The sequence below is a fragment of the Chenopodium quinoa genome, unplaced genomic scaffold, assembly GCF_001683475.1.
Source record: "Chenopodium quinoa cultivar QQ74 unplaced genomic scaffold, ASM168347v1, whole genome shotgun sequence".
Lineage (NCBI taxonomy): Eukaryota > Viridiplantae > Streptophyta > Magnoliopsida > Caryophyllales > Amaranthaceae > Chenopodium > Chenopodium quinoa.
Genome location: NW_018745650.1, coordinates 2,786,629 through 2,808,897, shown reverse-complemented (window position 1 = coordinate 2,808,897; position 22,269 = coordinate 2,786,629). Strand labels below are relative to the sequence as shown.

The 22,269-nt window shown below is 35.8% G+C and overlaps 1 protein-coding gene across 1 annotated transcript; it reads left to right on the top strand.

Annotated features, from left to right (window-relative positions):
* The first annotated feature begins 11,508 nt into the window (after nt 1-11,508).
* On the top strand, nt 11,509-21,920 carry LOC110716991 (fatty acid hydroperoxide lyase, chloroplastic-like). Its single transcript, XM_021895635.1, has 2 exons — nt 11,509-12,149; nt 20,492-21,920. Exons 1-2 carry the CDS (start codon nt 11,718-11,720, stop codon nt 21,530-21,532), a joined length of 1,473 nt encoding a protein of 490 aa, XP_021751327.1. The 5' UTR covers nt 11,509-11,717; the 3' UTR covers nt 21,533-21,920.
* Nucleotides 21,921-22,269: the final 349 nt, after the last annotated feature.

Genomic DNA, 22,269 nt, shown 5'->3' with positions numbered 1-22,269 from the left:
ATCAAGGAATTTCATACAACTTTGCATCAGTTGGTCGACCCCAAGCAAACGGCCAGGTAGAAGCTTTCAACAAGATTATCTCTGATGGTATCAAGAAAAAGATTGAAAAAGCAGGCGGCCTATGGGCAGACGAACTACAACATGTTCTCTGGGCCATAAGGACGACTGAAAAGGGGGGCGACTTGGGAAACCCCATTCCTCTTGATCTATGGGGCAGAAGCTGTTCTACCCATTGAGCATTTTGAGCCGACTCTTCGTGTCATACTGTATGACGAGGAGGCCAATTGGGAATCCATGCGCCTAGCATTGGACTCACTCCCCGAGCGTAGGGGCAACGCAGCCCTACGCCATGAGATCTACCGTCTGAGAATGACAAGAACTTATAACAAGAGAGTACACATGCGTCCACTAAAAGTGGGGAACTTTGTACTACGAAAAATGGAAGCAGTCGGTAGGGCTAATGAGTTGGGAAAGCTAACTCCCAATTGGGAAGGACCCTACCAGATCTATGAAGAGGTCAGAGACGGCACCTATTGCCTGGAAACACCAGACAACCAGATTTTACCTAGAACATGGAATGTAGATAATTTGAAGTATTACTTCTGAATAATGTGATTGAACAAGAGTTATTAATAAAACTTGCAATTATTTCAATACTTTGTACTTTATCAGAGGGGCATGCCGCCTGTACATTTGCAGTCGGCTACTCTCCAATGTGTATTTTACTCTTATCATTAGAGGGGCATGCCGTGTGAACATACAGTCGGCTACTCTCCATAGAAGATGGTCGTCTGAACCCAAAACAGGCGGCTACTCTCCAAGGAAGATGGTCGTTCATGTGCCTAAACAGACGGCTACCTTCCCCTTACTCAAGTAAGGTAACTTAGCACTAACGTTCACCATGAACTAAACTAGGCCAAATGCCGGATGATCAGCCCAGGCGCCAGGCCGACTGATCCTACCTTAAAATTAAACTAAAACGACTTGTCCCAACATCATAGCAGGTGTCCGGCGACATCCCTCCGGATGAGATTCGTCGCAGAGAGCAGCTCCTTTTTGGGTGGAATAATGCTCTATAAACCATAAACAAACGGACCCGAACGACTGTCCCCAAGGACAACCCAGTAGCCGCTACACTTGAGACAAGGATAACTCTACTACTAATCGAACCAGTGATAGTCAGTTCACATCTGAGTCGGAAGACCGCCTGTCATTACTTGGGATAGATGCAGGCAGTACCTTTTGAGTTAATAACCAAGCAAAACTTGGCAAATCAAGGGGGCCAGCCGGTCTACGCCGCTTGGTACCTTTACTACTCAAATCAGTGGCGGAGACTGAGTAGCCCGAGGGAGACTCATAGTCACCCAGTCTAGTTTGGAACCTAAAAGGTACAAGAACATTTATTTTTTGGCAAACAAGGGTACATGGCCACTATTCTAACTAGGTCCACCAATACAGGCACAGTTGCACAGACCAGACGCCTCGTCCACATGAACAAGCGGCTTGTCTCTACCAAACATCAACGCCCTGTAAACTGCCGAAACATTTTGGCATAATTTGGGTTAATAGCCAAGCAAAACTTGGCGAATAAAGGAAGTCAAGCGGACTCCGCTGCTTGACCCTCCTACTACTCAAACAAAAGAGGTGGTGACTGGATAACCAGTCGCCCTCCCTAGAATGGAACCAAAAGTATGAAAGGACAGCCTGTTCTTGAAAACAGGCAGCCGTCCACTACTATTTCATCTAGAACTAATAAGGGAACGTCTGTAGCCGATACAGGTGGATCCCATCAAAACAGGCATCCCGTCGTTCTTTGGAACCTATACGGACGGCATGTTTCTTTCAAACTTGGTAAATAGTTAAACTAACCTAGCGTCCAACCACCTAGGTGGCACCACAAGGCCGACTATCGCAGAGGATTGTTCCTACTTTTCTAACACTGATAGCCGGCTGATTTTGAAACTAGGCGGCTACCCACAATGGCCCTAGTCAAACGCTCACTACCATTGTGCAACTGGAACTAAAACTTGAGGATCTAGGCGCTTAGCTCCTCAACTACGCCTACTACGACCATTGCTCAAATCCCTCAAGACAACCGCCTGTGCCAAAGCGCAACCAACAGGCGGCCTGGGTAATATTCCTGAAAAATACACCAAGTCTGGAAAGTCTGCTATCCCAAGCTTTCAAGGGTAGATTGACTGAACTCATGACCGACCGACCCATACAGAAACAATCAGTCGGCCAGGGGCAACAATAACAGTCGGTTGCGACACCCACTAAGATGTCTTTTATACTTAGCAACATTCAAATGGCAAAATTTGAAGCAAAAAGGAAGAACAATAGCAAGAACAGTCGGTATGGTAAACAAGCGGCTATTGAAGACATTCTATACTTGGCAAAAAGATTTGGCAAACTGAAATAACAAAATAAAGATTGCTGGACAAGACGACAAAATAGTCATCACATTCATATATAAACAGCCGGCCAGGAAGACCGGCAAAATATTCATAGACCCCGACCCCTTGGTCGGATAAAAAGATACAAGAACAAATGGCACACAGGTCGGAGAAGAGTTGAAAAATAAACAACTTAAACATTGGAAAGAAGGGTTTCATTAACAGCGGCCGCCTGATCGGCTTCAACATTGGGCGCTTGCTCCTCTAGCACTCCCCCTTGTTGTGGCTCGTTAACAGGCGCCTGTTCTTGATTAGCATCCGCTTCCTCTTTTTCCTCCTCCTCCTTGTTGGCGTCCGCCTCCTCCTCCTCATCCTCATCCTCACCTTCAAGAGGAGTCGACAACCTTATCCTCCTGTTCCTCCTCATTATGCGCCTGGTTCATAATATTCTTGTTATATTGCTCAGTACAGGCAGCGAACTGGTTCCCCCATCGCTCAAAGTCTAAGTCCAGGAAGAGTTCAGCCCAGGTCATCTTCATGATGGCAGTGGAGTCCTCCATCATAGCTTCAGCAAGGGCCATCTTGTCGGTCTCGGCCTGGGCGTTGAGCTGCTGCGTTAGGGCAGCCTCCTGATCATTCAAATGCTCTTTGAGCTTCTTGACCATCATTTGTAGACCTTCGGCCTTATGCTCTATATGCTTCAATGGCTGAAGCTGGGCCTGGAGGTCCTTGACCATCTTCTCCAGCTCCAAGTTTTTCTTCTTGGCCGCCTCCAATTCAGATTTGACCTGCAAGGTGGCAGTCGCCTGACAATACAGAATGTCAGTAGTCAAAATCTCATTTTGGGCAATCTGAAACATTGCCTGGTCACAATCAGAGGCGGCCATGGCCTTCGTAGCCTTTACCTCCTTGTTCTTTTCGCTGATAGGTTTGCGGAGACCATGTACACGAAGCAAGGCCTGCGAAACCACAAAACAGGCGTCAAAATCTCCAAAAAAAAAACAGGCGGCAGACAATGCCAATTTTTCCCAATATCAAAGAAAATCCATTAAATCAGATAGTAGACCCATGATAGAGTCCAAATCAAGGGTTCCGACTCCCCTAACTGATTCCCTCTGATCCGAGGGAATGGCCTTGACCATAAAATTGACCATCTGGACCAGGTCCGGCTCCTGAGGGGCGCCTGTAATAGAAAGCATGGAAAATTAATCAGATAAGGGGGGAAGCAACAGGCCGCCTGATCTGAGAAAGTTTAAATAGGCAAAGGAATCAAAGAAAATTGGTTATACCTCTTGGAGGCCGAGTGTCCATAGGGATGGCAGTTTGCTTTGCCCCACTTTGGGGGGTTCGCGCATGCTTATCAACCGGCTGCTTCCTGGAAGAACCAGGCGTACTCCCAGCCGTCTGCTTACGAACCTTGGGGTTCGGCTGTTGGGAGGGAGAAGGTCTGGATACCCCACCCTGCGACAAGAAGTCAAAGTTATTAGTATGATCAAAAGGGGGAAAACACAAAGAATGTGACAAGTTTTGAAAGCTCACCTTGGACGCCTCCTTTGAGGGAGGGTCGGTGGAGGGCCGCTTCTAGCTAATAATAGCCGCACGCAGGAGGGTGGCCGCCTTCTTGGAAGCAGTAATTTTATCCATGGCTTCACCTACAAACAATGCATCACAGAGTTAGTAAAAATACAAGCTAATCAAAAAATGCAAGAACATAAAAAGGGCTGACTACCTAGTGGTCCGTTTACTAAGGCCACAGGCGGCCAAGAAGTACTCGTCATACAACCAACTAAACTTGGGTATGCATTTTAAGGGGATTAACTCTCGTACCCCCGTAGCAGAGTTGGCCTTGATCTCTACTTTGAAGAGTCCTCGATCAAGGATCACCTCCTTAGCTTGACGAGGAACAGGCGGCAAGCCAGAGCCGCCTGCGAGGAGAGGTGGATCCCTGTTCTACCTGTTTTACCTCCTATTTAAAAGTTTGTCGGGGCTGGAGACAATAAAGAAGGTTTTCCTCCAGTCCTTCCATTTTCTCTCCTTCCCCCTGGTCATCAAATAGCCCTTATGGCTGGAAATCTGGTACCAGCCGGTACCGCTTGCTTTGGGGGTCTGACTCAGGTAGTTCATGTGGGCAAACGCTTCAAAATTTGGTTCAACCCCATGCATTTCACAGCCGGCCACATAGCCCAGTATGTTGAACCACGAGTTTGGGGCGAAGTGCCAGAGCCCCACCTGGTACCCATCCAGGATTTGTTGAACAGACGGATGCAAGGGGAATCTTAGTCCAACCTTAATGGCCGCCTCGTAGCAGCCAAAACAGGCGTCCCCATAGCTGGCCCCCTCAGGCCATACCACTGTATCTTCAACATCCGGCACTGTTAGAAAATAATCAAGGCCCATTACATGGTCCACCTGAAAGGTCCCTATTCTTTCGCCCATGGCTTTAATCCTGCCCTTTAGGACATGGCAATAGTAGGGGGTGTTCAACTCCCTATGAGAAGAAGACGGCTCTGCCCAGCCATCCCCCTTGATGCTCTCGCCTCATGAAGACGAGAATGCCTCTCTTCTGAATCTGGAGAATGCCGGCTGGATGAGCTAGACTCAGAGTCGCTTGAACTCCCAGAAGAGGCCGACTCCTCTTTCTCAGAAAGGATCGGCTCTTGTCCGGACATATTAATAAGGACAGGACTGGTCGCCTGAACCTCCTCAGATTCTCCCAATATTGAATCACTTGGAGTGCTTGGGGCACCAGGCGACCGGTCCGAAATCTCGCTCATTTGAACATAGTACGAGGAGCCGTCTGAATTTGTATATCTGGCCGTCCTCTTTGTTCTGGCCATAGTGTCCTGCACAGACACAGAGACAGTCGCACTTGGAGCACAGGGCAAAGTTTGGTCTAGAAAGGGGCAGGCGACACTCCTAGTCCTAGATTCAGCCATCCCCGGTGACCGACTGATCACTAACCTAGGTCGTGTCGGGTGCTTTTGGGATACCATATTTTCAAAAGAAAAAGCAAAGGAATGAAAAAGTGCAAGAGCAAAACAGACGGTTACCTGAAGTCTGAAGTTTTCTGAGAAAGGAGATGGAAGTCTAAAGCAGTTGGTCTGGTGAAAGCAGCCGGTCACTACAAACAGTCGGCTAGTGTAAACAGTCGGTTGATTATCATTGTCCAGAAGTCTTAGAGATCAAGTTCAAAGGTTCCGAGTTCTCTTGCAAAGTTCACAAAATGTGAACAAGACTTTGGTTAAGCGCCCTTATATAGGGTTATCCTAGAATTTGAAGGGTCACACCCTAAATTCAAAAATAGGCGGGAAAAAAACAGACGGCCTATCACAGGCCGACACCTGTCACAGGTGTCACGTGACCCCAGTGAAGGGAAAATGTTTAGGGGATTTATCCCCGCCACGTAGACTAATCAGCACCTTCCACATGTCAACCACGTGGACCAATCAGGGGCTTCCACGTGGCATACTCAAGGAGGTCCAACATGGACCAACCAAGCCATGCCACGTGGCACCTAGATTGGCCAACAAGGCCCGAATCCCAAGGCAAGCCCAATCAGTCCTAGGTTTACCATTTAACCTAGTATTGGGCACGTACTTCGAGGCTATAAATACAGGTAATTAGCCTCCCTTAAAGGAGAGTCTGACTAATCCAGAGATTACTCCATGTGCATACTAATTGCTAGACCTTACTTAGCATTAATTGCACTCCTTCCAAGGTTGCCCACCGCAACTAGCCTGATCACTTCTCCCTTCGGGGGAACCAGATCACCTTTACTTTCCGCACTTTTTACTCCTAAACACGTTCTAACTTGATCGTCGGAGACGAAGCTCCCACCAACCGGAGTTTCCGTTGATTTGCAGGTACATGCGCACGGATCTAGTCCCAGAATTGTAACTCTCCGGCAGGACATCAAAAAACCCCTAAACAAAAATTATTATAGGAAAGAAAAGTGAAGAGAAAAGTACTACAATAAATTTGTGTTCATCACCTATTACAAATTGGCAAATTATCCAAAAATTATATATGCAATATCAATCAAAAATTCAGAAAATATAACCAATTAAACCAAATTACAAATCAATAACATAAACTAACTTATATCAACTATCACTTCAAGATTCCAATTAAATCCATCACGAATCAACGAAAATACAAAAATTGGAGGAGAGAGAAAATCTTAAAAGAAGAAGATAATGCCAAACACAGTGGAGAGAGAAAATTTCAACCAAAATTAAGAATTAAGTAAAGAATTTGGAAAAAAGAGAAAAAATTTATGTAAAAATTAAGAAATAAGGAAAGAAATAAAATAGGAAGAAGATTAAAGGAAGGAGATGAAGTAATATATACCAGTTTCCAGTAGTACGTACATAGTATATATGTGTGTTTAGTGTATAAAAGGGGGTATTTGATGAGTGGTGCAGCCAGTTTAGATGCACAAGGGTGCATCTAAGAATATGCGCTAAATTTGAGTTTAAGCCCAAAGCAAACATGGGCCCAAAATTATTAATTAGAACCCATTTTTAATAATTAATAAAAAGAAATACCAAGGTGAGCTAAGTTATAGCTTGCTCAACTCGCGGTTATTAATGTTATGAGTTTGAGACGAAATAACTTGAGTCAAGTTATTACCGAGTCAACCTGGATTTACTCAATTCGATTAGTATATATTTACAAAAATTGGTTGTTTACAAAATTTATGGCATACCATTTTATAAACATTGATTTTCTCAATAATGACCCTAATAATACCCTAATAATAATAATAATAACTAGTTCTCCATGTTCATTGTACTCATTTAATTTTCAATGTGAGACTTAAGTAAAAGTTTGACATGATTTTTGCTTTTTATAACCAATTTTAATTAATACTCATCTTTGTTTATTTATTTTTATGTGGGATTTGAGCAATCACTTTGCTTAACAAAATTAATAAATGGTTAGCTTTTTCTCCCACATCTTTCTCTATCCTCTTTTCGTTACATTGTTTCAATTGTTCAATCTTAATCAATATTGCCTACTTCGTACAATAATATATCATCTCATTTAAATAATTTCCCTTTAAATTTAAAATGTGACGAGTCATGGACATAAAGCACTAGCTTCTCTCTAAAAAGGTACTCAAATTATCAACTCGACTAAAACCCTCTTATATATATATATATATATATATATATATATATATATATATATATATATATATATATATATATATATATATATATATATATATATATATATATATATATAGCCAATAGGTAATGTCTAACCACAATCTTGGTAATTACCAAGAAAACTAGGTTTAAGTAATGTCCAACCACAATCTAGGTAATTACCATTTAAACTGGGTTTTTTCGTAACTTTATATATAGCTAAAAAAAATAAAAAAAAATTTAGATAAAGTCATAAAGTTCAAGCCCAAACAAGCTTGGCCCAAACTTATTAAATAAAGCCAATGTTTAAATAACCCAAGCCTTAAATAGGAGCCAAGTTATTCATACTATTGAAAAGAGGCTAAATTTCTCTTTTTATAACCTCTCCATGTAAGTACTCTCAATTTTTTTTCAATGTGGGACTTTTGCAAATCTTTTTGCTCAACAAAATTACTCTGTATTAATGGTTTTTTCTTCCTCCTTTTTCCCATTACATTATTTCATTTGTTTAATCTTAATCATTTTTGTCTACCTTATACAAATATATTTCATCATCATTTAATTAATTTTACTTTAAATTTAAAATGTGTTAGTTGTGGACATAAGTATTGCTCAACAAAATTATTCTATATAAATAGTTTTTTCTTCCTCCTTTTTCCCATTACATTGTTTCATTTGTTTAATCCTAACCATTCTTGTCTACCTTATACAAAAATATTTCATCATCATTTAAATTTAAAATGTGTTAGTTGTGTACATAAGTAATAGCTTCTTTCTATAGAGGTACCACATTATTTTTTAACTATGCTTTTTTTTTTTCTTTTCACAATTAATCAAAATAATTATGGAGATGCTCACGAGCTTATCGAGCCGAGTTAAACTTGCTCGACTAGTTCTTGTTAAGGTTACGAAGAGTTGAAACAACTCGAGTCGAGTTTTGACTGAACGTTGACCGAGCCGATTTGTCGATCTCAAGATGATCAACTCAATTTATCACCCTTAGTAATAATATTAAATGCTTTAAAAAATTTCTAAAGTATTAGTAATGTTATTCATTAGTTAATTAACATTTTTCTTGAATAAAGTATTAACATAACAGTAATGCTTATTAAATAATTGTTATCTAAACAATAAAATGTATAAAATTATTTAAATTAAGTTGATAGTTATCCCATCAGCTTTGCTAATCAATTTTAGATGTTAACATCTATCATTTTTCTATCTCATTTTCTTATTACATTATTTCACTAGATTTTTCTATCTCATCTTCTCATTATATTATTTCACTAGTTTAATCGTATTCAATATTGCCTACTTTGTACAGAGTATTTTATCACCATTTAATTAATTTCTCTTTGAACATAAAATGGGAGTGAGTCATGGACATAAAACTAATTAATAACTTCTTTATAAAGAAATACAAAATTAATTTATATGATTTTTTTATTTTCATAATTAAAAATAAAATTACCGAACTATTCACGAAATTATTGACTCGAGTTATAACTTGCTCAACTCATGCTCGTTAAGGTTAACAGTTTGAATCGAGACAACTCAAGTCGAGTTTTGACCAAGCGTTGTCCGAGTTGACCTCGAGTTGCTCAACTCGATTAACACCCCTAGTGATAATATTAGTTGCTTCAAAAAAAATTATAAAGTATCATTAATGTGAGTCACTAATTACAATTATAGGGTAAAGTATTAATATATAATTACAATTCTTATTACAAAACCATTATTTAAACAATAAAATGTATAAAATTTTGATAAATAATTTAAATTTAAGTTGATTAGTTATCCCAAAAGCTTTGCTACTCAATTTTGAACGGTAATATCCATATTAATTAAGCTCATTGTAAGAAAAAAACACTAATAATAACAATAACAATATCAACTTTCTTCCAAAATAAATAAATAAATAACAATAATAACATCAATAATAATAACAAATCTAATAATAATTAGTTAAGCTTATGTAAAAAACACTATAGTAATAATAACTTCTTTTACAAAAAAATAACAATGACAACAATAATATTTAATTAAAAAATAACCATAATCATAAAAACAACAACAACAAAAATTAATAATAATACTAAAAACAACAATAACCACTCTAAAAAATTAACCATAACAACAAATTTAACTAAAGTGATTAAAGGTTCCTGAAAAAAAATAAAATTAAATTGATTAAAAAAAGAAAAAAGGAAAAAAAAATAAATTAAAAACCACCACCACCAACATCACCGGCCAACCAACCCCTCCCCTCACCTTAATCGCCCAGAATTCTCCCAGATCGCTAGCGACCTGCCTGCCTCGCCGGCCGACACACCCCCTCTCTTCACCCTTTCCCCGACGCACTCACTCACCGACTACATCGGTAGCCCGAAACCACCACGGTCCTTCCTCAGCCACGAAACCAGCCTATCTCCCTTTCCCCCACCTCGAAACAGCGAGGGGCGTTGTTTTCGGGGTGGAGGAAAGTGATGGGGCTTATTTCGTGGCTGGGGAAGGGCCGTGGTGGGGCTGATTTCGTGGGATTTTAGGTTAGAGATAGGGTTTCGTGGGATTTTGTCGCCGGCGATTTCGCGCGCGGTTAGGGGCAACGGAGATCAATCTTGGGTCACCGGCAGGTTAGGATGCGTGGTTGGTGGTTGCCGGAAGGTCTACGGTCAGTGGCGGTGGTCTACGGTCTCCGGCAGCTTGACGCAGTGGTCGGTGGTCGCGATTCCAATTTCCATAAATATTCAATATTGATTTATAAAACATTTTTAGCAATTTAGAAAATCAATTAAATGTATTTTGGCAAAAAAAAAATAAAAATAAGGAGGGACCACATTAGTTTTTGTTGCCTAGAGAGTGCCATGTAATTAGGCTTATGGTGATTAAAAAATAGTTTGATCACCCTAGAACTCCCCACAAGCGAGGTAAGAGTTTTACCAAATGAATCAAGTTTTGTTACTATTGTACTCCTGTATTCAGCAATAACTAATACACCTCTCATTATTGTCCATTCCTTAATATATGACGAACTCATAAACATAGTAAGGGACTGTTAATATTTTACTTCCTTTATGTTTTTAGATGCATCACTTTCTATAAATGAAAGTTTTAATTTAGATGCATTAATTTCCTTTTTAGCTAGTTAATTCTCACCCATCTCACTTAACATTAAGGCTCCATTAGGCCTTGTTTAGTTCGATCAACTTATATTTACTTATTTCACAAGAAATTAGTTCAGATCATATCAAGAAAAAAAAAGGTTCAGATCAGATCATCATTTTATATGCGTTTTTTTTTATCGCTACAGACACAATTATGAAAATTACATATTAATAAAATATAATTATTACAAATCTAACAAGGCTCCACTTGATATGAAAAACATATTTTCAAGGAAAATTATTATTTCAACTTAGTTTGTTTTCATACTAAAAAAAGTCATAGAAAAATTGAATAGGAGGGATTGGAAAGGTCAAAATGAATGAATGGAAAGAAAAAAAGAGGTAAGGAGAAGGTAGGGAAATGTGTTTTTCCTTATTTGAAAATGTAAAAGAAAATGTTTTACCATCGAGAGTGTAACTTTTCATTATTGAAAAAATTAACTAGTATCCACTAGCTCCTTCACAAAGCAAATATCATTTTTAACATTAACACCAACTTTTATACGTGGCTGGCCATACCGTGTGACCAACCATCATGGGGGTTATTTCATTAGTGTTATAGGGTTACTCGATTAGTGTTATAAGGGTTATTTGGTTCGTTTACAAGCAACCACATGTGTAGCAAGCTGCATACAAATGCGTTGTTACATCAAACCATACACGCCCTAAATAATTTAGTAAATTGATTATCTCAATCAATTTTTTCTAAAACTTATTTTTATTATATTGCGTGAATTATTGCGGAATGGAATGAATAATGCAGAGTACAACTCGTGGAAGTACAACTCGCTAGAAAACTTGTAGCTTCCCACGTTCTTGTCCAATCATATCTTTCCATGCCTTATCACTGAAGATATCCCATGCTACGCATTTATTCAAGTTACACCAAAATACAAATACAAAAAAATAGCCAAAACCAAATTAAAAAACAACCAACTCCACTACTCCTTCACTATAAAAAATGACACAACAAGCTAAGGCGACAAACACCATAAGGGTCCAAAATGCTGACCATATCAACCATGTCAGCCCCAAACCCAATCCCGACCACCATAACACCAACACCTCCACCGAGTGGCGGCAACCTCCCGCTCCGGTCCATCCCCGGAAGCTACGGGGTGCCGCTACTCGGTCCAATTGGTGATAGGCTAAACTACTTTTGGTTCCAGGGACAAGACACTTTCTTTAAGAAGAAAAGGGAGAAGCATAATAGTAGTGTGTTTAGGACAAATATCCCTCCTTGCTTCCCTTTCTTTGTTGATGTTAATCCAAAAGTTATTGCTGTCTTAGATGTTCCATCTTTCTCTCATCTATTTGATATGAACATTATTGAAAAGAAGGACATTCTTGTTGGAGATTATATGCCTAGTACAAAGTTTACGGGAGATATGAGGGTTGGAGTTTATCTTGATACCACTGAGGAAAAACATGCTAAGGTATGAAATTAAACTATATTACATGATAATTTACATTTTGATTCATACTTTATTTTTAATTGAATCATATTATCATCTATTTGGATTTACATATATTAATTACAATTATGCTAGATGAATTGAATTGTGTTTGAACATATATAATCAAAACTTAGGATCGAATTTCATCTACATACATTACACTAATTTAATGGCTCTTTATAAACCAAAGACTATGATGTTTTCATGGTCTTAAGATTGGCAAAGTAACTCTTTCATAGTTCTTATTTAAAAGTTATGATTGTGTATGTTTACATGTTGTGAACTTGTGATCAATAGAAAGGTTCTAAATTAAAACTATTGTAAGAAAATTTTTTGTTGGTATTACTATATTGCAAATTTTCAATCACAATTGATTTCATAATGTTACATCATTAATTATGCAACCGAAAATAATGGAGTTCTTGGTTTGCTCCATACCTTTGAAGAATTTGAATTCAAAGACTCAATTTCAAATCTTTTATTAATTCCTATGGATTTAAGTTCTTTCCTGCATTCCTTTTAATTAAGATTAGATAGTAAATAAAGTACGACTACATATATACAATTAATTGCACAATAAATTATCATCATTCATCACATGTAAAAGATCTCCCTTTTCAAATAAAATGCAATTTCTCCTTCAAATAGGAAATATCATCTTGGTGTAACATTACAATAAACCGTTTGAATTTGTCTTGTACGAAAATTTGTCATTCTTCCGTTTTTCAATAATTGCATTATTTGAAAATGACACAAAGTTTAAAATAAATAAATAAATAAATATAAATAAAAGGGGGAAAAGGGATTTTAGTTTTTCAATATAAACATTTATTTTGGAAAAAGTATGAGAAAGCAATAAAACAGTGGTTAGACATTTAAATTTTTTTCATGAGTATAATATTTCCCTAAAATGAAGTTGACCCATATTGTTGCAAGGTATCAGAATTTATTCATATTAGCATAATCAGCTCGTCATGTGTTTGGCTAGTCACACCGTGTGGCCATCTAAAAAAAAAAAACAAAGTAACTCTTATAACACTGACCAAGTAACTCCTACAATATTGACCGAGTAACCCTATAATACTGACCGAGTAACCCTATAACACTGACGAAGTAACCCCTTTAACACTGACCAAGTAATCCCTATTACACTTACGAAGTAACCCCTATGATAATTGGACACACGGACACGGCGTAGCCAACCACATATAAGAATTTGTGTAGTGATTGATACTCCGTAACGATGCAAATCAGTTTTATTTTATTCTACCCAAATAATAACAATAAAAATAGTAATAATAAATATCTTTGGATCTCCACGACATGCACACACCAACCCATATAATATATTCTTTAAATATCTTGAAATGATTTGTGGAATTCATATTATTATCTTCATTAAATAATTTGTGGAATTCATGTTATCTTCATTATATAATTTGTGGAATTCACATTATCCTCATTAATTATTTTGTAGTATTCAAAATAGAGATTGAATCATTAAATATCTCAATAATATACAAATAGTAGCAAAATTGTGCTAGAAATTCTTGTTACATTTATAGCTGGAAAAGCATGTTCGTTTCTCTTAACAAGGTAGCTGTCCTAATTGTCTATATCTGAAAAATAATAGAAGTGAGATAAATTGGAGTTTATTGATGAATTTGATAGCCACTCTACTGTGCAATAAAACACGAAACACGTTTATGGTCTTCAAGTTTCAACTATCCTAAAAAAAAAAAAAAAAAAAAAACTGCATTCACCACTCATCAGTTTCTTTTGCTTTTGGAATGTTGCGTAAAATTGTTTTATATTGTTAGGTTCCAAATATTTGGTCCCACAAATCTCTACCTAACCAAAACTTAGAAGTATTTAAACCTCTACACAAAAATAAAATACTACCTCCATTTTTATTAAATTTTTTTTTTAAAGGATTTTTATTATTTATAATAAAGGATATTATTTGTGACAATTTTTTTTTTTTTTTTTTTGTTTTTTGTAGTTAATAAGAAATGAAGGTAGTTATAAAGATAACGGAAGGAATATGATTTTTGGTACTTATAAAGTGAGATAGCTAGTTTCCTATAGAAAATATCACTTTTTTTTGACTCTTGACTTTAATACTTTGTTTGTGAATTGAAAATATATACTCTCCGTCCGGAAATATAGGTACAAGCGCACAACACATGGCATGCTCCTATAATTACTCCCTTTATTTCATATATTAATCGCAATACTTTTTTGTTTATGTCCATTACACAATAAATGAACATTTGATGACCCGTTATTATTTTAGGAAGAATTATGCCTCACTTCCACTAAATTTACTTGCACACATATTTTATTAAATCTCTCTCCTACTAACCGTTTTTGACAAGTCTCTCCTACTAACCTTATTACACTACTTTTTTTTGAAACTTCTCTCTTGTACTAACAATTAAATATATTTCCACCAACTACACTTCACATTATTAAATTTCTCATTTAGTCTCACTTTATAATTTTCCTAAAATTTTGCACAAAGCCTAGTGTTTCAATATTGTAATATACATTTAAAACAAAAACTTTTGTATACATCTGATGTACAGTAATATTACTGTACATTGGGGTAACTTTTGTTGAACTTAGGGTAATTTTTATCAATAAAGCATAAATAACTTTTATTATCAGGGTAACTTATATATACTGGGTAACTTTCATTCATTAAAGGGTAACTTTTGATCATTTTAAGGTAACCTTGTAGCGAATGTACAATATTTTATTATACATCCGATTTTTTTAAATGTTTGTGCATTTAAAATTTAGTTTTGGTATAAAATTTGAGAAAATTATGTTACCTACTCCATACTAATTTTTTTTTGAGAAAAATGTGCACTCCCTCTATTTTCTTTTGATTTACTCAGAGGTGCTATTTTCCCTTTACAAAGAAAAGGAAAATTAATAGCCCAACAATATTAACACAAAAGGCAAGTCGTGATACAAATCAAGTAAATAAAGTATACAATCACTACAAAACATGCAAATATTTGCCAAAAGATTAAAAGGAAATACATTAATTGAAAATTCGTGACTGGTGACTTGATAGATGATGTGTGTTTAATTGTTTATTTATGATTAGGGTTTTTTCTACTCCAATAAATTGATAATAAACTCAATCACATATAGAAAAGTATAGTCACACCAACCTCTTCACTTTGAAAAAATATACAGTAAAAAAAGTTAAATTTAGTAAAAATAATTTTAGTTTAATATAAATAATTTTTAATCAATAAAATTCACTAACTTTAAAAAACAAATATCATAGAGAAAAATAAAGAATAATGTATATTCAGTGTAATTAATTTTACTTTAATAAAAACTAGATGAAAGTCCGTGCGATGTACGATTTTTTCATACATAAATCTCAAAAAAAAAAAAAAAAAAAAAACTTAGTTAGTTTTAAAAATTTCCTTTCATCTAGTTTGATTTTTTTTTTTAATTATTTGATTTTGTTTACTATTTAAAAATTTCAGACAAAAAAACCACATAATAATTAAAATTAAATAATTCAAATGCCACATAAGCAAAATTGGAGAATGAGATTTTAAAGTTTAAATTAATTATATATAAAATATTATCTTTTGAGATATAGGAGTTTTATCTAGATTTATAACGAAGGAGACGAAATTCACAATTTATTTTAAAATAAAAAATTAAATGATATGTAACGTACAACGAATTAAATAACAAATTTTATCACATACATACAAAAAAAATTAGTTTTAAAAAATACAAACAAATCGTATATCGCATGGGCTTCATCTAGTGTTAAAAGAATGTAAAGTTTTTCCTTGCATTATTGCTTTAAATTTTTTTTTTAATGAAAATATCATCTCATTCATCGGATGTTTAGATAAACCATTGAAATTTTTGACTTTTACCACCTCCAACAACTTATTCGCTTTTACCACCTACTAAAAAAAAGTTTTATTTTACCACCACATAGAAAAAAAATGAAAGTTGGTTTTTACCACCAATCACCTCTAACTAACGGATTCCGTCCATAAATCCGTTAGTGGGGCCTACCATGTACACATGTCACCATATTATTGAGTAATTTTTTTTTTAAAAAAATAATAATAAAAAAACAAAAAAAATAAAAAATAAAATAAAAACCAAGCCACCAACCGACTCCCAGCCACCGCCTGACCGGCTCCCAGCCCCACCGTCAGTATGGCTCCCCGCCCATCGCCGTTATCGGCGGCCCAGACCAGCCCAACCTCACACCCATACATCCTCATCGCTGCCACTGCCCACCACCGCTACACCACAGTGGCAGTACCCAGCATCAAACCGACGTCACTCCACCAACGGAGCCGCAACCCTCGCACAGAAGCCTTAATCGCCACCACAGCAGCCACACCACCAAATTCACTACCGCAACATATTCCTCTTAACTTTCCTGCTTCACCCGGCCACCTACTCGCATTCCCCCTCAAACACCATGCATCCTTTGCCACCGGTCAAAGCCAACAACCACCACCAACTTGCCACACAGCAGCCACCGCACAACCACAACTCTCCCACAACCCCAAACGCACGAGCCATAGCCACGGATTCCGACCCCTTTTCCACCAATTTCTGATCTCAAAACCCTAGCCACCGAATTCCGACCACCCATAAAGCCTCCTCCTACCGAATTCCAACCACTCGTAAAATCCTAGCCACCACCAAATTTCGCACTCCTAAAACCCTAGCCACCACCTAATTCCAACCCCTCCTTAGCCAACACCAAATTCCGACCCTCCCTAGCCCCACACGAAATTTCGACCAACCGAGGTGAGTTGATTTCGTTGCCGACTGGTTCACATGGAAGATCGGGGGAGGTGGAGAGGAAACGTCAAAAAGGTGGGCCCTACTAACTGATTTATGGACGGAATCCGTTAGTTGGTGGTGAAATCAAATTTTTGGAAATTTAGTTGGTGGTAAAATAAAACCTTTTTTTTTTTTTTTTTTTTTTTTTTATGTAGGTGGTATAAGCCAATAAGTGGTTTTTTAGAGGTAGCAAAAGTCAAAATTTCTTAGACCATTAATATCAAAAGATATTTTTTAAAATAATTTAAATCCTAACATCAAAAATATAATTTATACAGTAGTCTTTTTAATTAATTTAAATACTAATAAGATAATTTTTATTTTTTAAATAATTTAAATCCTAATAAATCACTATTCGTTGTTTTTACCAACGTGACAAAATTTTAAATCTCATTCAGCACTTTTGCTTAAGTAGCGAGTTAATTTTTTAATTCTAAAATAAAATACAAATCTAATTTTTAGTTGGTCGAAATAATACCTTTGCTTATGTGACGCGCCGAATGCTCTCGAAAAATGCCTACTTTATTTATATAACTAGTTTTGTGTCCGGGGTGATGTCCGTATTGTTGATAAAATTTTAGGATAAACTTTTTTGTTTCAATGTTAAATATGGTCAAATAAACCCTTTTAATAATGCAGAATGGTAAAAAAAAATAATAGTAATATGATTAGCATAAAAAAAATTATTGAAACGCTTTTTAAGTGAAAACCCCGTAAAGTTTTAAGACCTTGCTAACATTGATATGAATTCACTTCAAGATTCCCTTGTATTTTACAGTTTCTGTTGTGTCCTAATATCACAACCAAATATGAAGAATACCTGATTCAAAATCTTTAATGGTAAATCAATGGTAGACTAAAAAATACTAATGATACACGCCATTTTTATAATTATAATTACGTAGTTATTCATATAGGAGTAAAAATCTATTGTTAATTGGATATTCATATTAATTATAATATGTGGTGGGTTGGTATAAGTAATTCTATTGTCAATAAAAAGATAAATTTTTTTCAAAAGAATTACAAATTATTTTATGTATACTTTTTTATCCTAAACAAATCTATCCAATCTAATCTAACCTGACATCAAATCTAATCACAATAATATCTATTTGTCGCCTATGTGGCTCGACACTTGGCGTTTCGCCTTGTGTTGCTGTCTCGTAGTCTGGATGCGAGGTCGGCTTTATTTATTAGTGATATGATATATTAGATTAATTTAAGTTTAGTACAAATAGTTTCATTTAGCAAAAAAGTTTCGATTCAGCAAAATTAATTTAAAATCAACAAAAATAAGTTGAATAGAACAAAGCCTAATAATTCAACCTCAAGAATACTACAGAATAGAATTCGACTAATAAAAAAAAAATAACTTCAATAAACTCAAGTATACTTATCATTTCTCTTAATAGGTAGGCCCACATCACTAATCTTTGTATGGAGTATAAAAAATCTATTTATATTTAATTAAATTTACGTTTGCAATTCTTTCTTAACAAAAACGAAGAAAATTCACTCTTTTACATTAAATAAATAAATAAATGTAACACATACATAAAAGAATGATAACAAGGTTAGTTAGAACATAAATGCTTAGAAAACTTTGCCACATGATTAGCCGTGAGCTTAGTTGATGTTCGATTGCGAGATAGTGAAGTAAAAGTAGAGAAGATGGATATGTTATACTTAGTACACTAAAAGAGAGAAATAATTGGATTTAAAGGAATATATTTTTAAAAGTTTATAAGATAATTACTAATTTGTAAATGAAAATATTATAAATGAAGAATATGATCTTGCCCTTTTTATTCAATATTATAGTACTCATATAAGCTTAGAAAGGTACTAAGGTCTTTTTAAATGCACACTACATGCTTATACCCTTATATAATAGAGATAAAATGTGCGACAAAACGAAAATTACAAACGTTATAATTTAAAATTGATAAACGAGTCTGGGCCACACTCCTCACAAGTGTCCGCTATATAAGTCCAAGGAGTTTCCACCTCAAAATCATGTAGCAATGAGGGGAGTAGCCCATTGCCTTATAAATTTGGGACAACACTTTTACTCACATATGAGTTTGCTCATGGGCTCAACACTCCCCCTCACATGTGAATTGTCTGGGCCACACTCGTCGCAAGTGCCCGCTATACAAGTTCAAGGAGTTTCCACCTCAAAACCATGTGGCAATGAGGGGAGTAGCCCATTGCCTTATAAATTTGGGATAACACTTTTACTCACATATGGGTTTGCTCATGGGCTCAACACTCCCTCTCACATGTGAATTGTCCATAATACTGGTCCACATCACAACACAACTCAATCTAGACTCTGATACCATGATAAACGGGTCTAGGCCACACCCGTCACAGGTGTCCACTATATAAGTCCAAGGAGGTTCCACCTCAAAACCATATGATAATGAGAGGAGTAGCCCCTTAGCCTTATAAAGTGGACACAACTTTCTTGTTTCTTCAATGTGGATACACTTTCCAATACTTTCATACTTTTTCTATGTGGGACAACACTTTCACTCACATATTTGCTCATTGGCTGAATAAAAATCAACGTTGTATTGTGGTAAGTATTTCGCAGTATACATAATGTGCATGTAACGTTTTTTTTCATGTGATACAAAATGTTTTGGTATGGCCATTTTGGCCAATAATGTTAGGGTGAACGTTGCTCCAAAAAAAAGGGTTGACTTTTCATTATGGATGTGGCCCTTGTGTTTTGTTACTATCAATTATCATGCTTTAGTGAAAAGCTAAAAAGGTACAGTAGCCTCTTCTACTGTCGCATAGCATTTGCATGTTTTCCCAAATATAATATTCTCAAGTGTGTTTTATGTATTTTCATTTTTACTTATTTAAACTTATTTTATTTTATTTGAATTTACTTAAATTTATCTAAATTTATATGAGCTTATTAGACCTTAATAAAATTTATTTTAATTGTAATTTGTACTTAGATAATCCTTATCATAACTTATTTTTTCCTAAATTGAACTTATGTAAAATTGTCTGAACTTATTACATCCAAAACAAGTGAAAATAAGATGAACAACACAAGCTCTTAAACTATACTATACGTTTTTATAAATTTTCTAACCCACTTTTATTTATTATTATCCACTCCGTATTTTTAATTTAAGTTTCAATATAAATGTTACTCGTATACGAGAAATATTTAAATACGTTAAAAAAAACTATTTAAATAATTTAATGCATCCCTTTTTATTTGTTTTATGACACTTTTTTTAATTTATTTATTCAACTCGTGATACAACTTATTAAAGATGCCATCATATAAACTGAAACTATTAAAGAAATGATTGTATTTGTATCCTTAAGTAGTGAAGTATCGTAGTCTGTATTAGTTAAAGTCATTAAAAGTCCATTTACTAAAAATTTAAAACATTTACTTACATGTTGCTGATGTATTTTGTTTATGTGAACAGATTAAGAACTTTACAACAGACATTCTAAGGAAAAGCTCAGGAGTATGGGTGTCTTCACTCTTATCAAACTTAGAAATCATGTGGAACACGGTCGAAAAATCGATCTCCAAAGATGGCAATGCCAACGTGTTAAACCCCTTACAAAAGTGCCTATTCAACTTCCTTGCGCAAGGAATGCTTAGAGCCGACCCTGCAAACTACTCACCAGAATTCGCTGAAACAGGCCATATTATGATTGATAAATGGCTTGCTATACAACTCCTTCCGATAGTCAACATAAACTTATTCCAACCTCTTGAAGAAATCTTCTTGCATTCTTGGACATACCCTTTTTTCTTGGTTAAAGGGGACTATAACAAGCTCGTAAGCTTCGTGTCTAAGGAAGCGCAAGAAGTGATTCAAAGAGGCAAGACGGAGTTTGGGTTGACTGAACAAGAAGCAATACATAACTTGTTATTTATCATAGGGTTTAATGCATTTGGAGGATTTTCGCGGTTTTTACCTGCCTTGGTTAACAATCTAGGGTTAAACAACGGCGAAATTCAAGATACCCTAAGAAAAGAAGTAAGGGAAAAATGTAGCTCCCCTTCCTTATTGAGCTTTACTGCAGTTCAAGACATGCCTAACGTGGCATCATTCGTGTACGAAACACTACGATTTCAGCCACCCGTACCACTACAGTTTGGGCGTGCTAGGAAGGATTTTGAGTTACAAACACACGATACAAGGTTCGCGGTTAAGAAGGGTGAGTTACTATGTGGGTATCAAACTATTGTAATGAGGGATCCGAAGATCTTCGATGACCCGGAAACATTCGTTCCTGATCGATTTACGGGTGACAAGGGTGCTGAATTGTTGATCTATTTGTTTTGGTCTAATGGTCCACAAACAGGGAAATCTGATGAAAGTAATAAGCAATGTGCAGCTAGAGATTATGTTCCTCTAACAGCATGCTTATTTTTGGCACACTTATTCTTACGATACGATTCGATATCGATCGATTCATCCGGCTCCATTACTGGGGTAGAGAAAGCTAAGTGAAAATATACAAGAACAAAGTATTACATGTGAATTTGGTGTTGGAATTACCAGTATAAATAAGAGCTTCAAAAGTTCAAGCCATAAACAAGCTATTTTTATTATTGATTATTTGTAACTTGTTACACTTGTAAGAGCACTTCATTTGATGTGATTGTGTGTACTTACCTAGTTGTGTGTATAAGGGGGTGAGCATAACTAGTACCAGGTCAAATATCTAGGAAAGGGAACTAGAACTTGAATCGGTCAAATCGGTTCCTAAATTTTAGAACTGAAATGAGTTCAGTATTATGTGTACTTGATTATATATTCAATTTGTTCAAAACATCACCATTGTATATATTTTAGGCTTTTTCAACTTGGGGCATTTAATAAATATTTCTTTAGGTCATTTAATTTGTTATTTTGGATTTTTGATCATAAATATACCACCTTAAAAACAAAATTTTGTACTGTATTTACCAACCATAGTTATTTTTTTTTTTAATTTTTATTTTACCACGTTTTAAAAATATTTTTTATCTTTAATTTTACCACTATTTCATAGTTTCGTTCAGTCAGGACGTTTGTGGGGCCCAATCATTTTCTTTTTAAATCTTTCTTGATTTATATGTCGAGAACATTGCTTGGCTAAAGTTTTTGGGGTCTTTTGTACACATGGCAATCGGGTCATTTAGGTCGGTTACGAGTCGGGTCATTTCGGGTCAACTGTTAATTGGGTCAGTTTGGGTCAACAGATG